This window comes from Saimiri boliviensis, chromosome 5 (assembly GCF_048565385.1).
Source record: "Saimiri boliviensis isolate mSaiBol1 chromosome 5, mSaiBol1.pri, whole genome shotgun sequence".
Classification (NCBI taxonomy): domain Eukaryota; kingdom Metazoa; phylum Chordata; class Mammalia; order Primates; family Cebidae; genus Saimiri; species Saimiri boliviensis.
In genome coordinates, this window is record NC_133453.1 from 130,805,250 (window position 1) to 130,820,525 (window position 15,276).

A 15,276-nucleotide genomic window follows, 5' to 3' on the forward strand; every position below is an offset into this window, starting at 1 on the left:
TACCTTGAATTTTTTGAGGTTGGTGAGTACTATCATTTATTCCTCCTCTCCGTCGCCTAAGTCCCGTAGGAGCAATTATTTTGACCTGCTTGTCACAAGATAGGAGAACAATAAAATCCAGTTGGACAACACTGATTTACATTCTCAGAAAGCTCTTGAAGACGTTTAAATTCTCCTGAATACCCATGGCCATTTTGGAGGAGCTATTCAAGAGAGAGAGGCGACTAGCAGCCTGCATTTATTTTGAATGTTTCGAAGAATGGAAATTCTGCATACAATTGCTGCATCACATGCTAATTTACTGGGTGGCTTTGAATGAGGAACAAGTATTCCTGGGTGTCTAGGTCCAAGCTCAGGACACTGCCTCTACTTTGTAGCGAGTGAACAGATTCTCGTGGGTATGAGAAGAGAAAATAGGAATCTTGACATTTATATTCACTTTGTATGGCGGTTGTAACAAATTGTCACAGACTTGGTGGTTTAAAACAAGACCAATTTGCTCTCTTACAGTTGTGGAGTTCAGAGGTCCAAAGTCACTTTCTCTGGGCTCAAGTCAAGGTGTTGGCAGAGCCGTGTTTCCTCTGGAGATTCCGAGGGAAACTCCATTTCCTTTCCTTTTCCAGCTTCTAGAATAACATTCCCTGCATTCCTTGGCTTATGGCCCCTTCTTTCATCCTCAAAGCTAGTAGTGTGGCATCTTCAAGTCTCTCTCTGCTTCAGTCACCTCGCATCTCTTCTGTAGTCAAACCTCCCTCTGCCTCCCTCTCATAAGGACATTTGTGTCCTTACGAAACCTCCCTCTCATAATCACATCATCTCAAGAACCTTAACTTATTATCACATCTGCAAAATCCCCTTGGCCATATACAGTTAACTGTCACAATTTCCAGAGATTAAGACCTATGTATCTTTGAGGGTCTTATTTGGCCCAGAACAACTCTCTTTTCCTCGTGGATTAATTCCTTTTCTGATTTTGTGTAGGGATGCAGCCCACCCTGTATTCCTTGAAGGAGGCTCTTCTTGGCAGACCCACCTGGATACGGACAGGCTATGAAATATGTTATTACGAGTAAGTTAGAGTGCTGTTAGCTTCCATTTCTCTGTCCTGGAATTTTCTCTCAGTTTCCCATTTTTCCATATGGATCTTATAAACATCAGCAATCTGTGCTTGTCCACTAAACTTTATGTCACTCTGTCCTAATGTCCAATGCCCTGCCCTTCAGAAGTATAAACATATTCACTGGCACCCACTGTAGACCTCAAGAAATACCTTTGGATTTGCTGAAACGTAGTTTATCTCCATTTAACCACATTAAACTCTTAGATCTTGCTGTTAGATATTAGCAGTCAGAGAGCGTCTACCTGTGATTAGTGTGTCAAGCCTTACCTGTGTCCGCTGAACCCAGAGAGGGAAATGTATGAGGCGTTCTATTTTGGTCCTATCTACCCCGTGCTTTAGTTTTCCAAAGTACAAGAGGGTGACAAATACATGCAAGTCACTCCTCCGCACAGCAAGGTGATTTTGTGAAAAAAAATTAAAAAGGGGGGAGTTTCAAAATTCATCTTCAATCCTTGATCAGTTGCCAGTATAATCAAATTATCCTGCAAAGTTATAATGAATTTGAAACTGTCCATAGATTCTGATGAAAGAAATGCATTCTAGATGTCTAGATTGCTTCTGTGTACATTTTCTTCAGATGAAAAATACAATTCAAATTTATAAGAAAATAAGGATAGGAATTACTATGAGAGGTAGACGGTATATAATTAATTAGTTCAGTTCTAGTTTCTTATAAAAACTGGGAGACTAGTGCTTGCTTTTTTAAATAAAGTAAGTTTCATCTCTTTCTGAAGTTATTAAAGGTCTCTAAGAAAAAAGTATGATCAGACTTTTTAGAGTTTAGGGCGGTTGTCACTATTGAAAAGAAACAGAATATACCCTTATGCCTCTTGGCTTTTGAGGCTTTGAGGATAGGAGTATTGATAGATGGGAAAGGTCAAGAATCTTGTTGCTGTATCAGATAAAAAAGCAAAGATCGTCATGGAGATAATGACAGTCTGCAGGATACAGAGCCAGGCTGACTAGCAGTCTATAATAAAAGAGTTGAAGGTATTCAATCCCTGATCTATTAGGATATGAATCTGAAGGGTATTTTTTACATCCTTTGGAAAAATTGTAACATATTATGACTTTGTTGGTTTTCCATTCACCTAAATGGCAACTACTCTCCGGCTCACCTATCTCAAGACTCTCAGGACCTTTCTTACAATTCAGAGAGATTTAGATTAAAAATCACCTCAAGGTGATAGCCTGCAACTGCAAGAGAAAAATATGAAAACCTACATTGGGACCTTGGGGTGTCAAGAATGACTTTTAGTGTTGTCTGAAAATAGTTATTCTCAGGAAATGTGGAAGATCCAGCTTAAAGGTGGTTTGGACCTGAAAGTTAGTAAGAGATTGGATAAACGTAACATTTTACATTATTTCCTAATGAGATGCATAGATGTCTTACTGGAGGATGCTCCTCGTGGAACTATGGAATAAGAAGGCTCAGGGGACCATGTATTTCTCAAAAGAAGCAAGAAGCGTACTTTCAAAAGCTCAGCTTTGACCTAAGGAGAACCAATGCCGATAGCTTTTAGATCTATTAACAAGACAATGATTATGTGATTAAAGAGCAACAGAGGGGTAAGAAAAAAACCATGAATGTGTAATGTAATTCATTTTTCGTATTCCAGCCATGAATACAACAGAGATGAATGGATAGATTGCCACATTGTAATGTAGTTTGTTTTATAATTATGCTCCATGTTGTGTTAACATATTTCTAATAATGTGATGTAGCAACAGGATAGATCTGTGTCATCTCTATTCACCCACAAATTAGAACACACCTCTCAATGATAAAATGATGCCTTAGATTATACAATATCTCTCTCCCTGTTTACCTATCCTGATCTTTGAGTTGATTTGCTTTAGAAGAGTTCTTTGCTGCTCTCCTGCCTGTCTTATCTCTGGTGGTTAATTTGGGAGAACCTTACTTTCCTCTTTCCTTGTCTCCAATATATTTTGAGAAACGATGCTCTATTTCTATAATGCTGTTAAAGTCCCAGATTTGGTGCCATGTTTTAAGAGGATGCCAGGGTGCTCCTTGCGGGGAGAACTGTGAGCTGAGGTACGTGAGCATGAATATAGAAGGGTGAAAGGGAAAAGAACATTCCGAAGAAATAGGGTTTGCATTTGCATTTTCTTTCGGAAGTTGAAGTTGACAGCAATGACGAGCGGTTAGGGATGTGGACTGACTACTCTGTGCGGCCAGTCGTCATCAGATGGAAAGTCTCCAAACTGTTGATAATGTGTCACTAATCAAGAAATGTGTGTATGTGTTCTTACTAGTTTATGCATTAAAAAAAAGTGTATATGCATGACTATACTAATGTATTATATGTGTAAGAAAACATACAAAAAAGAGTTTTAAAATAAGAGAAAAAGATGAAACTAATAATTGTTTATGTCCACCTAATGGTTACATCTTTATGCCATTTATAGCTCAAGGCACACTAGAATTTTGCCATGGAGTTTACCATTAGGTGTAGTTATAAATCGTCTTTTTGGTAATTTTGAGAAATTTTGATGAACTTTCTAGATCTGATTACATTTATTTTAACAAAAATCAGAATTACCTTAAAAGACCTAAAATATTGGGGTAGGCAATGTCCATGCTGCCATTTTCTGGTCATTTTGATTGCAATTTAATGTTACCATCTATAGATGACTGCTAAGCAGATTTTCTTTTAAAAAGTAATTGTCTGTTTTGTGAGGTTTAGTTTAATTTAGAATATAGTCTGTAAATCAGAGTAAGCTTCTAGAAACTTAAATACCTTGCCAGAAGCTAAAAGAAAAAGAAAGGGAGCTAGCTGTTCCCACTTCTTCCTCTGGAGACCTCTCCCATGCAACAGTTGATACTTTGCTAACATATAAAAACCATAGATGCAGAATTTAATGTGTTGTTCATACTGCAGCCCTGCAGTACAGCAGTGATGAGTGGATAGATGGCTGCACCGTCATCTATTCTGTTTTATAATTACCCATCACATTAGGCTGACATAGAGACAGCCATGCCAATCCCTATATTAAACAGTAGACAACTTAATTTCTTTGTTACTATGTAGATAATAGTCATTTTAAGGTGAAATTCTGATATTTTCTGCCTGTGGCCAGTTGATCATTCTGCCCCAGCCCCGGAACACCTCCTATCCCTTCTATTCCACACCCTGCTTTTCCCCACCTTGAAGACCAGTAGGCTGGAAAATAAAAAATGCCCCTGGAGAAGGAGGAATAGTAACGGGCAGATTGATTTTTCCCTGCCTCTCGTAAAAGGAAGCCAGGACCCTTTTAGTTTCTCTTTTATTTAGTTCCCTGTGGTCTGCTTCTTCCTCTAATATACACAGCCTCACACCTTTTTGAATTCTCCCCCAGCTCTGGTCTAAAGTAATTTTGGTGCTGAAGGGCAGAGGGAGGGAAGCTGCATGCTTAGAGTGGCCATGTAATACACAACGGCTGATCTCTTCTGACATTTATCTCCGCTCGTGAGAGGAGATGGAACAGCTCACTCATGAAGATGAATGTCATACAAGAGCTCTGCCATCACGCATACTTCCGCGGGATCTCAGGAGGGAGATTTGGTGTCCTGTGGGATGTTAGAAACGCTGCAGACACAGGGAAGCCTGGCAACTTGACTGCTCTGCCTTATTAGATCCTGTTAAGGGGGATGATGCACCTTGTTAAACTGAGCCATTGTCATTATAAGATTATCTAATCCATTCTCCATCATGGCATTTGCTTATGTTCTGCACCCACTGGAAGAAAATGAATTTCCGGCATATTTTTAAGTACAAATGAAAATAGCCTGAGTTCATTACTATGCCTTTGTGTACTTTGTTTCTTGCTTCATTGAAGTCTTGATGATGATAAAAGTGTAGGTTCTTCCAAAGATAAATGGTTCAAAGAATGGAAAAGCAAACAAAAAGCCCTTTAGCTGTGAAGTTGCTGGAAGGGCCCAGCCCAGGTCATCTTTGACCCCAGATGACCAGTAGGATCCAGCTCATCTTCCAGAGCACACCTGATTCTCACCAGGCTGCTTCTCCACCTAGATGAACAGATTGGAGAGAGGAAGTTCTTGGACTCAAACTTTCACCACTTATTAATGGTGTGACCTTGGGCAAATTCGACCAACTTCTTTAACTTCAGATGCTTCATCTTAAAATGGGGTAATAATGGTTTCTATGTAATAGAAGTGTTTTGAAGATAAAATGATGAGATAAAACACATGTGAAGATTAGAACAGTGCTCGCTTCAGCACATATACTGAAAAATTGGAATGATACAGAGAAGATTAGCATGGCCCCTGTGCAAGGATGACACACAAATTCGTGAAGTGTTCCATTAAAAAAAAAAAAAAACGATTAGAACAGTGTCTGGTACACAGTAGGTGTTCAATGAATGCTATCAATTATTTTTAATAATGAGTAAAAACATCTTAATTGTATCAAATACCAATGATTAAAAAAATCATAGTATATAGATCATTTTATTAGCTCTCATCTGAATTATTTTACATTTATTTTTCTGTTATTTTAGACTCAAAGTTCATAGGCAGCTATGATTTATGAAGATTAAAACTTTAGATTCTTACTTGCTACATTGAGCATAAGACATCTTGTCCTTTTTTATCCATTCCTAAGAAGCAGGTGATATATATTAAAAAAAAAATCTTAGTTTCTGAGCTAAGCCTGTAACTGGGGTTGAATCCTGTTTACTGTACTTGTGTGGAATTCCCATAGACACTTAACCTCTGTGAGCCTTAATTTCCATCTGTAGAATTTGTATAATAATTAATACTCACCTTGAAAGGATACCATTAGGATTGGAAATAAAACGCATTGGGCATCCTAATTATTACTCCTGGAGTCTTAGGTCCACTTACTATATAAATTTTAACTGCAGAGCTGCTATGTCAAGGCAATGTGGGAAGGATGAAGATAAATGAATAAGCAGGTCCCTGCCATAAAGTATTGGCCATGAGAATACGAGTGATAAGGGAACTATCAGGGCAGGCTTCCTAAAAGAGGAAACACTTGAGTTGAATTTTGAAGGATTAAGAAGACTTCTCTAAATAAGAAAGATGGAAAGGGCTTTCCATACAAAGCAAGAACATGGGAGCAGTTGAACATGGGAAGAATGAACATTGCTGTCTTGCAAACACTGCTTGATATGTCCACGTCGTAACTGGGAAATGAAAAGAACTCGTTGAGGGGATCTCACTTTATCATGGATGAATTGAACTGTACAAGCCAGGTGTTTCACTTTAGAGGTTTGTCAAACATTTGGCTTTGAAGAAGGTGATCTTGGGAAAGTTTAAAGGCCTCTGCAGAGGAAGGTGTGCTGGAAGTGGAGTCATCTCCTGGACAAGTCCTGCTGTAAGGTGGCTGCCAGGAGACTCCAGTGGGGATGCCTGACATTTGTTTTAGGTTCAGCCAGAGTTTAGACCCCAGACGAGGGTTCTAAGTGAATTTCCTTTAGCTGAAAGTCATTCTAAATAAGGTGACATTCAGGTTTTTTTTTTTTTTTTTTGAATTCCAGCTGTGTGCAACCATCCTGGAGGAGGCTGACTTGCTGGTGGGGAGCATTAGTCATACTCAGGAGAATTTAACATCACCATGTACAGGGGTAGCATGTTAGGTGAGAGAGAGAGAGAGAGAGAGAGAGAGAGAGAGAGTGTGTGTGTGTGTGTGTGTGTGTGTGTGTGTGTGTTGGGCATATGAGAAGGCAGATTTGGCATCGTCAAAACTACCATTTGAATTCCTTACACTTCCCTTAAATCTTGAGCCCATGGAAGCTCAAGGGCTAAGGATTAGCCCATTCTATTTCTCTTTCCATTTCGCTGCAGCTGTTCTTTCCTTGGAGTGCAGGTGTGGTCTGAATGAGGGTAAGAATATAGAGATAAATACATGGATCTTATTTTTTCTCTCTCTTTCTTGCTCTTTCCTGTGATTGAATGTGGTAAGGTTGAGTGTGCATAGGCCCAGTGTGCTTGCAATGTGACTTTAGTGTACTAAATAGTGCAGTGGGGAACCTAAAAATAAGCAAGGCCCATGCCGAATAAGACCAACCCTACCGGCCCTTAGGGATACCTAGTCTTGAGTCAAGCTACAGGCTCTGTCTCCACTGTTTGTAGGTGAGGAACTGGGGACAGTGAGGCAGGAGGTGCCTGTTTCCGTCAGCCTTTACATTCATGAATATGTGCATATGTGTGTGTGCAGTCACACATGTATGCTTATAAGTGAGGCACTCTTCCATGCTTTGATTGGTTCTTCCTGGCTCATTTGATTTCAATTTGCTGTTTCCTGTAAAGAGGAGTAATTGACTAGCATTTGTTGTTCAGCAAGGTGTAAACTGAGTGTATGTTTGCACAGAGCCTTTACAAGGGAAATCAGAAAGCAAATACGAGGTAGAGCATATGTAACTTGAATGCTTTCTGAGCTACCATCTGCTTCTTTACATATATTCTAATAACCAGAGTCATAGCTTTTGGAGAAACTTCAGAACTTTGGGGCAATCTGGCACAGTAGACCCAATTGAGCATTCAGATTCACATCACACCATGTGGGAAGACACCCTTTTGAAATTTCTATTTCTGTAGGCACAAAGGAAACTGATTCTATGAATACAATGCCAAAAACCTGGGTGTGACGGCCACTTGGGGCTTATGTTGTTACGGGGTACGCCCCTTTCCCTAGCGTGACCGAGGCTCCAGGTTGCCATGTTGACAGAAGCCGAGACAAGATAAAGGCAGCAGGCCATAATCAGTGCGTTACCAGCTTCCCTTAATCCCGATCCTTGTTGTATAGATATTGAAAAGCCACAAAAGCATGATAAATAAAATAGTAGATTTTCTCTCTCTTTCTTCCATGCTTGCTTTTTGCCTAGGCGGGGAGTGGGACGAAGGTAGCAAAAAGGCAGAAACCCGTGTTTACCATGTGATAACCCATGTTTTTTACATTTCTCAAGAACACACAAGAATAATCACCTACTAGGTTCTTCCCTTCCCCTTCCCTTTCCCCTAATAAAACCAAAAGCACCACGGACTTGCAACCCCGCGTGGTAAATGTTCAAAGGTGGAATTACATCTCTTGGTGTCCGGGTGTATTTTGCATTATAATGCAGCCTTGATGCTAACATTTCTCAGCAAAGCCTGCGCAGCTGTCTCAGCATCAACTGGCAGCGTGTGGGGAAAATATTGCTCAGAATGGACTTCTGGGTGCAATTTTCCTTGATACCGTTCTCCGAAGTATCAAAATTGGTTCTTCATCTTTGATAAAGGAAAATGTGCACTCTCAAGCCTTAAGAAGCTGAACCACATTTGAGGTGACAAATATATTTCTTTGGGAAGAAAGTATTGTACAGTAGAAAGAACAAAGCCTTTACAGCAAGAGAGATCTGGGTCTCAGTCTGGTATCTACCATTTAGCCTGGAGTCCTTTGGCAAATTAACTTTTTTAAGCTTTTGTTTCATCATCCTCCTGATGGGTTGCTGCAATAATACCATAAGATGACATATGTTAAACGTTGATTTGGAACTCAATATATCATATGATTGCTAATAAATCTACTTGGCAGGCGGAGGGGAAAGGGAGGAGGTATACCCTATGTGGTCTGGGCAGAGACAGGTACTGGGGGAACCCAGATTTGGGTAGTGAAGTTTTATGTCTGCAATGAAAACCCAGGAAAAACAGAACTGTTCACATTTTCCTTTATTTTCTAGCTGAAAATGACTATACCCCTCATTTTCAGACAGAGCAAGGAAAGGCCTGTAGCATATATAGCACAATGGAGAGACACACAGGCCAGGCTACACGTTGCTGAACTGACTCATGACCTGGCAGTAAGTTCACTTGTACATTTCCCTTTTCTCAATCTCGCCCACAGAAATGTTTCAGCTGAAGGCCGTTGTGCCAGTACAGTACACAGCACATGACATTTATAGCATCTAGGACCCTAAGTGAGCCCGCACTGACTCCCACCTCTCCTTGATTTTCTTCTCTTTTCCTCTCTCTTTAGAAACCACTATCGCCAGAGTAGAGCTGCTGCAGGCGGAGCGTCTGGAAAGTGCTACTATACCCTGTCCTTTGCTGTCAGCTTCCCACACAATGAGGATGTCTGCTACCTGGCCTACCACTATCCCTATACTTACACAGCCCTCATGGTAACTGCCTGCTTACAGCATCACTCCAGCAGGACTGCAGGGGCTCTCTGAGGTTTTCCTGAGAACATTTAGGAGACCCTGACATCCTAAGGGGGGGGGGGTGTAGAGGCATGTAGGAAAACTATAGCCTTCCTAAGGGAGCAAGGCTGTGTTGTCACTGACTTGGTGGCTTACTATGTGTCCCATCTTCTTCCCTGTACAGAGCACAGGGCTGAGCCTTGATCAGTGACCTTCTGAAGGCCCGAATGGTCTGCAAGTTGGGGCAGGACGTGGGGGCATTTCTTAAGAGATTATCTTTAAAAAGTCAAGTTTAAGTGTGAAGTAGGTTGGAGGTGTATGGGGAGTAAGACCATACAAGTAAGCTGAGATGCAAATCTGAGGAAAATTCAATCATTCAGAGGAATGGAGAAGGCAGGAAGGTAGAACGTGGGAAACTTACGAGTCTGTGTGCAAGCGGCCATGCCAGCATCTCCAGTGCTTCCGATGGAAGCAGCTGGAGGCTGCTAGAAGGATCCAGGGTGGAAGAGAAAAGTTTGAGAATGAAACACTAGATCCTTGCAACAGAGAACCAGAATATTTTTTATGAGGGAGTGCAGCAGAAGTCAGTGCAGGCTCACGGTTAGCATTCCTGTGGTCCATAAGGCCCTGCAAAAAGTTCACAAGACAATCGTGAACAAACGGACAGCTTAAACCATGCAGTTTTCCGTCATTTGAAAAAGCTGGCAATTTGTCCCTTACCACTAGCCATTTCATGGATATCCTGAGGATAAATGAGCTCTAGTGTCTTCTATAAAGCACTTTCATCTTCAGTGTTAATGTAAAATGTTATTAGCATATTTATAATCATATGTGTGTATAGGAGTATCTATATCACTTTGCCTGAAGGATGTGCATTTTCATTTTAAGGCTGTGATAAGGAGTTGGAAAAGATAATAACCAAGAACATCTTTTCCTTTAAAAGGAATGTGCAGGTATAAATGGAAATTTTTCTCACAGCGAAGGCATATCTTGAACCACTTGGCTCACTGCTTCGTGAACGTGCATCTGCCCTCTTCTCCATATGTTGTCTTGCCTAAAGAGATTTTTACCATTTTCCAGATTGCAAAAGAGACACAACTAGTATTATTTGTGTATCACACTCAGAGAGCTCAAGAAGTTAATCCAAGTAATGTGCATTGCAAGCTAGGCGGTAACAAGCCACATTTGTTATAAAACATGTTTTGTTGCCTTTAGGGACACAGAACAGGCAAGATTCATGATTCCCTTCAACAGCTGTTTTTACGGTCTTGCCTGTGAAACACTGCACATGTAAAGTCTACGGTGGGCTGGGCACAGTGGCTCACTCCTGTAATCTTAGCACTTTGGGAGGCCAATGTGAGAGGATTGCTCGAGCCCAGAGTTCAAGACCAGTATGGGCAGCATGGTGAAACCCCATCTCTACAAAAAATACAAAAATTAGCCAGGCCTGGTGGTATGTGCCTGTAGACCCACATAGTTAGAAGGCTGAGATGGAGGGTCACTTTAGCCCAGGAGGTTGAGGCTGAAGTGAGCCAGGATCGCACAACTGTATTCCCTCATGGGCAATAGAGTGATACCCTATCTAAAAAACAAAAAACAAAACAAAACAAAAAACAGAAAAGAAAAAAAAAGTCTACTAGGGAAAGGGATTCATTTTTCAATACGTGTTATGTGTCTGCCTTTCCTGTTGGGTAAGGGATCATGGATCTAGGACACTGTTCTTTTCACTTTTTAGAATATCTTGGACTCTGATAAAGTTCCTGGTCTCTGATAAGGTTGCTGGTGGGCGTTCGTATAAAGCATTAGAACTCAAAGGGGTTGTGGAAGTTGTCTAATTCACCCTTAACGTTTATAAATGCAAAAACTGAGGCCAGAAGTCCCACAGCTAGCTAGCAGCCCTGGAGGAACAGGACATCAGCCTTTGAGGTCTATTCCTGTGGACTTTCTACTTCACTGTAGAAAAGTGTAGAAGAAATTCAGAATTTCTGCTCTGGGGTCAGATCAGTGTCCTTGATGGCTATGGCACTCATAAGCTACTAAAACATGCAATCCTGTTTTGTGAGTACATGTAGTCATCATTGTGTGATGATACAGCCATCTCTAATGGTTGAATTCAAATCGCCAACCCACAGTTTATATCTTTAATTCTGAGTGCTGTGGCTGTGGTTCAGCTGAGGGATAGTGTCTCTTTCCAAACATGGTCTAGTTCTTACCCCAAGATGCTCTGATGGATTCTTGGTAGGTGCCTGCAGGCTGATTCAAATTGTGTAACCCTTTCAACCCAACCTTGACTTGAAGGCACCTGGTTGTTTACCTCATGCCTCTGGGCCTGGTTACCTTCTGGACACAGATTCAGATCAGAACACAGGGTCTAAAGTTTGCAATTGATAAATAACTCTAAGAGCCACCCAGTGTGGATGGAGGCAGGGGAGTCAATGAGGAGATGATTTTATCTTAAAAGGAAACAAAAACACACAAGAAAGAGGGCCCCCTCTCTCCACCAGCCACATACTTTCACTGAGAGGGAAAGAGAGGCTTGTTAATTAATGCTTATTGGCTTGTTACTGTTAATATTAATAACTATTACTGTTCCTATTAATTACAGTAAGCTATAACTGCTTATGACTTTTTATTGTTACCTGTGAGCCTATTGACTATGAATGTCTTCCACTAGGGAAGTTTGTGGAGAGTTAATGAGAAAGTGGGATAACTTATTTCTCCTAAATGAGCAAAACAGGGTTAGAAAGACAATTTGTTACTTGAAAGTGACAAATGTGTATTCTCAGTTTAAGGTTTTACATTTCCAATAACTCATGGTCTTTGTCCTCTCCAGGTTTAAGACAACAATTGACTCTGTGACTTCTCTTAAAAAAACTCTTCCTCCCATCATGGACAGAATGACTACATTCTGTAATGCACACTAGTCATTTTTATTTTTGGACATGTCCTGAGGAGAAACAGTTTTCTTCCAACAGATCAGTGATAAATTAAATGTGAATGATACCCCAAGGGCAGAATTAACTGTATGTTACTTGGGGGTTACGGTGAGGGGTAGAAAATATGTTTCCGTGGGGAATTCATAATTTGCAAGTCTCTTATAATATGGATTACATTTAATAATTACAGACATTTTTATAGTGAAAGACTTGTATGTTGGATGTTTTTCAATGTGAATACAATTTTGAAACTTTCAAGATTGTATTATTCTCTTATAATAAGGGAATTAGTATTTGGTTCTTTCAAATGGATATCTTCCAGATGCTTGCCAGCAAGTCTGTTGGTAATTGTTCATATTATAGCATTAACATACAGCTAAAAGAAAGAAATACACTATTGTAATTCTGAAGCATACAAAAGAGCTCTATTTTAATCAGCTGTATCATGTTATCAGTAATTGTAATGATTGTTAAAGTGTTAGCAATACTTGTTAAAGTGTTAGAATTAGGTTATAAATAGCCCCTAGGTAGCCAGTAGTATTGGTTGAAAATGGGACCCCAAGAGAGTTTCTGATGAGTATTTTAGGAGGTAAAAAAATTGGAATCTCACTGAGAACTTATAACTGCATGAATTGACAAGAGACCAAAAAAAAAAAAAAAAAAAGTGGTCATTAATAGAGTCCAGGTATTGGGAAAGTTTGAGGATCTTAAAGAATAAGAGCAGAATTTTTACCAGACACACATACCCACTGTGTAAGATGTGAATACTGTTATCCCCAGAGATGGTGGTGGGAGGGTGGGTAGGAGGGTAAGAGAGAGAGAGACAGAGAAAAGAAAAAAAGAAAGAAAGAAAAAAATGAATTAGAATGCCACATGCACAATATCTTATAAATGACTCAATAAATGAGTTTAAGAAGTGTCAAGTGGAAAATGTTGACTTACGTATATGTGGCAGATCAAAGATGGAATGAGCAGGTCATAAATCAACACCGTCATGTAATCAGTAGACAGAGATCCATCCTTGTATGGGCCAAACAAAACCAAGAACCTCAATAAAGGTTCTTGATGTTGAGGTGAACATGGAAAGCCATTCTGAGGAGCCAACATGTTCATGAATGGTCAAGTCTTTGACCACAAGGACATCTGAATTCCAGGATCTTGGGCATAATGAAAGAAAGCTTTGAGGTCAGACAGGCCTGGATTTTACTCTAGGTGTTGAGTTTCCTTGCTGTGCAGCCACGGGCAAGCTATTTAACTTCTCTTAGCCTTGGTTTTCTCGTCTGTAACATTGGAAACAAAAAAGCAGTGAATACATAGGCTATTTTGAAGATTAAATAATTGCTATATGGAAAATTTTAGCAGTGTCTGTGGTAAGCAATATTAGATGGTAACCATTGAAGTATTTATTATTTTTAAGATGATGTGTGATTATTTTCTCTGTTGGACTGATTGGAAGATGCCCATTCCATAATTTATACTAAAATTAACACTTTGTAAAAAAAAAAATCCAAATAAAAGACCCCTCCCCCCAAATTGCAAAGGCTAATGATGGTTTTCTTAGGGTATTTGATTATGAATTTTTTTTTTCTTACTCTCTTTTCCAAATCATCATACCATAGCTTTGTTTATTGTTTATGGAGAAGGAATATTAAAACCATCCTTTCTTTATAATTGGCAAATCTGTGAGCAGATATCTAGAGATTAATCTTTTTTCATATTTTTAAAGTTAAGTTCCTTTAACTTGGGGAGTGTAATATTGGCAGACTGGGACAGTTTGAGAAAGCTCATCAGAACATGCCTGCAGCATGTTCTTGTAGCTTTTATTTAGCTTAAGGGTGTTATTTGTTCTTCTCTGGTGATAAGAAGTCTTCGATTCTCTAATGAGTGTATTTAAGTGACAGCTGAGATCTAGGCACTAGACAAATAAAATAGGCCATCTCCTTAGGAATGAGCTTTCTTCTAAATTAAGGGAATAGACAGTATGGCAGTTTAGGGATGAACAATAGAAAATGAATGATTTTTGAGTGCATAGTGCTCCTCACTTTATCAGTAGCCATGAGCAGGTTACCCTGCTGAGGTCAAGGAAGTCTTTTATGAAGTTTTAAGGGAGTAGTTGATAAAGGAAAGAGACACGGAGGACTCCTGTGGAGAGACACAGGATGAAGCTGCAGGCTAAGGTTATCAGCTTGATATGTTCACAGACAGGATTTTCTTTTAAGAAGTCAGTTTCTCTGGGGGTTCCCGCAATTGCCTTGAACTCGTTCACAGTTTTATAAAGAAGCCCACCCTTGTGGCTTCCACAGGGCTGTAATTACAGTCAGTTGGCACATGCATTCAGAGGTCCCACTTTTCTCATCAGTGATCCCCACAATATCCAGTTAGGCATAACTTTCCTGGGCTTGAGGTGGGAGACCATTGTTAGAAGAACAGGACAAAAACATTTTTACAAAAGGAAATCCAACAGAAATATATACTTGGTTTACCTCTAGCAATCTTTTATATGACTGAAGCCAAAATAATCCCCTAAAAGTAGAAGTGTTAGATACTTGCTGAACCCGGTGGCAGGTCCAACAGGAGGGAGATTTCACTGAGGGGTGCGGGGAGATTGATCTGTGAAAACTTGCAGTTTACAGAAAATGAGTGATATGGTTTGGCTGAGTCCCCACTCAAATCTCATCTTGAATTGTAGCTCCCATAATTCTCATGTGTCATGGGAGGGACTCAGTGGGAGGTAATTGAGTCACGGGGCAGGCCTTTCCGATGCTACTCTCGTGATAGTGAATGATTTTCATGAGATCTGATGGTTTTATAAAGGGGAGTTCCCTTGTACACGTTGTCTTGCCTGCCGCCATGTAAGACTTGTCTTTGCTCTTCTTTTACCTTCTACCCTGATTGTGAGGCCTTCCCAACCATGTGGAACTGTGAATCCATTAAACTTCTTTCCTTTACAAATTACCCAGTCTCAGGTCTGTCTTTATTAGCAGCATGAGAATGCACTAATACAGTGAGCTTAAGCTAAAAGACTATTAGGCATTTGTTGATTTGTAATATTATTTT

General features: G+C 40.0%; 1 protein-coding gene and 1 non-coding gene across 6 annotated transcripts in view; both read left to right on the plus strand.

Annotated features, from left to right (window-relative positions):
- AGBL1 (AGBL carboxypeptidase 1) overlaps nt 1–15,276 on the plus strand; it is a 945,533-nt gene that overhangs the window by 172,672 nt on the left and 757,585 nt on the right. For all 5 annotated transcript variants that reach the window (XR_012517828.1, XM_074399984.1, XM_074399982.1 and 2 more), the window contains exons 15-16: nt 982–1,069; nt 9,121–9,265. Coding sequence is in view for 4 of the 5 variants with exons in the window: in XM_074399984.1 (XP_074256085.1) it covers nt 982–1,069; nt 9,121–9,265 (233 nt within the window). In the remaining variant the exon portion in view is untranslated. The remainder of the gene's footprint in view (nt 1–981; nt 1,070–9,120; nt 9,266–15,276) is intronic.
- LOC120368278 (U6 spliceosomal RNA) lies at nt 5,348–5,453 on the plus strand. Its single transcript, XR_005582464.1, has one exon. It is a non-coding gene; the product is annotated as a U6 spliceosomal RNA (small nuclear RNA).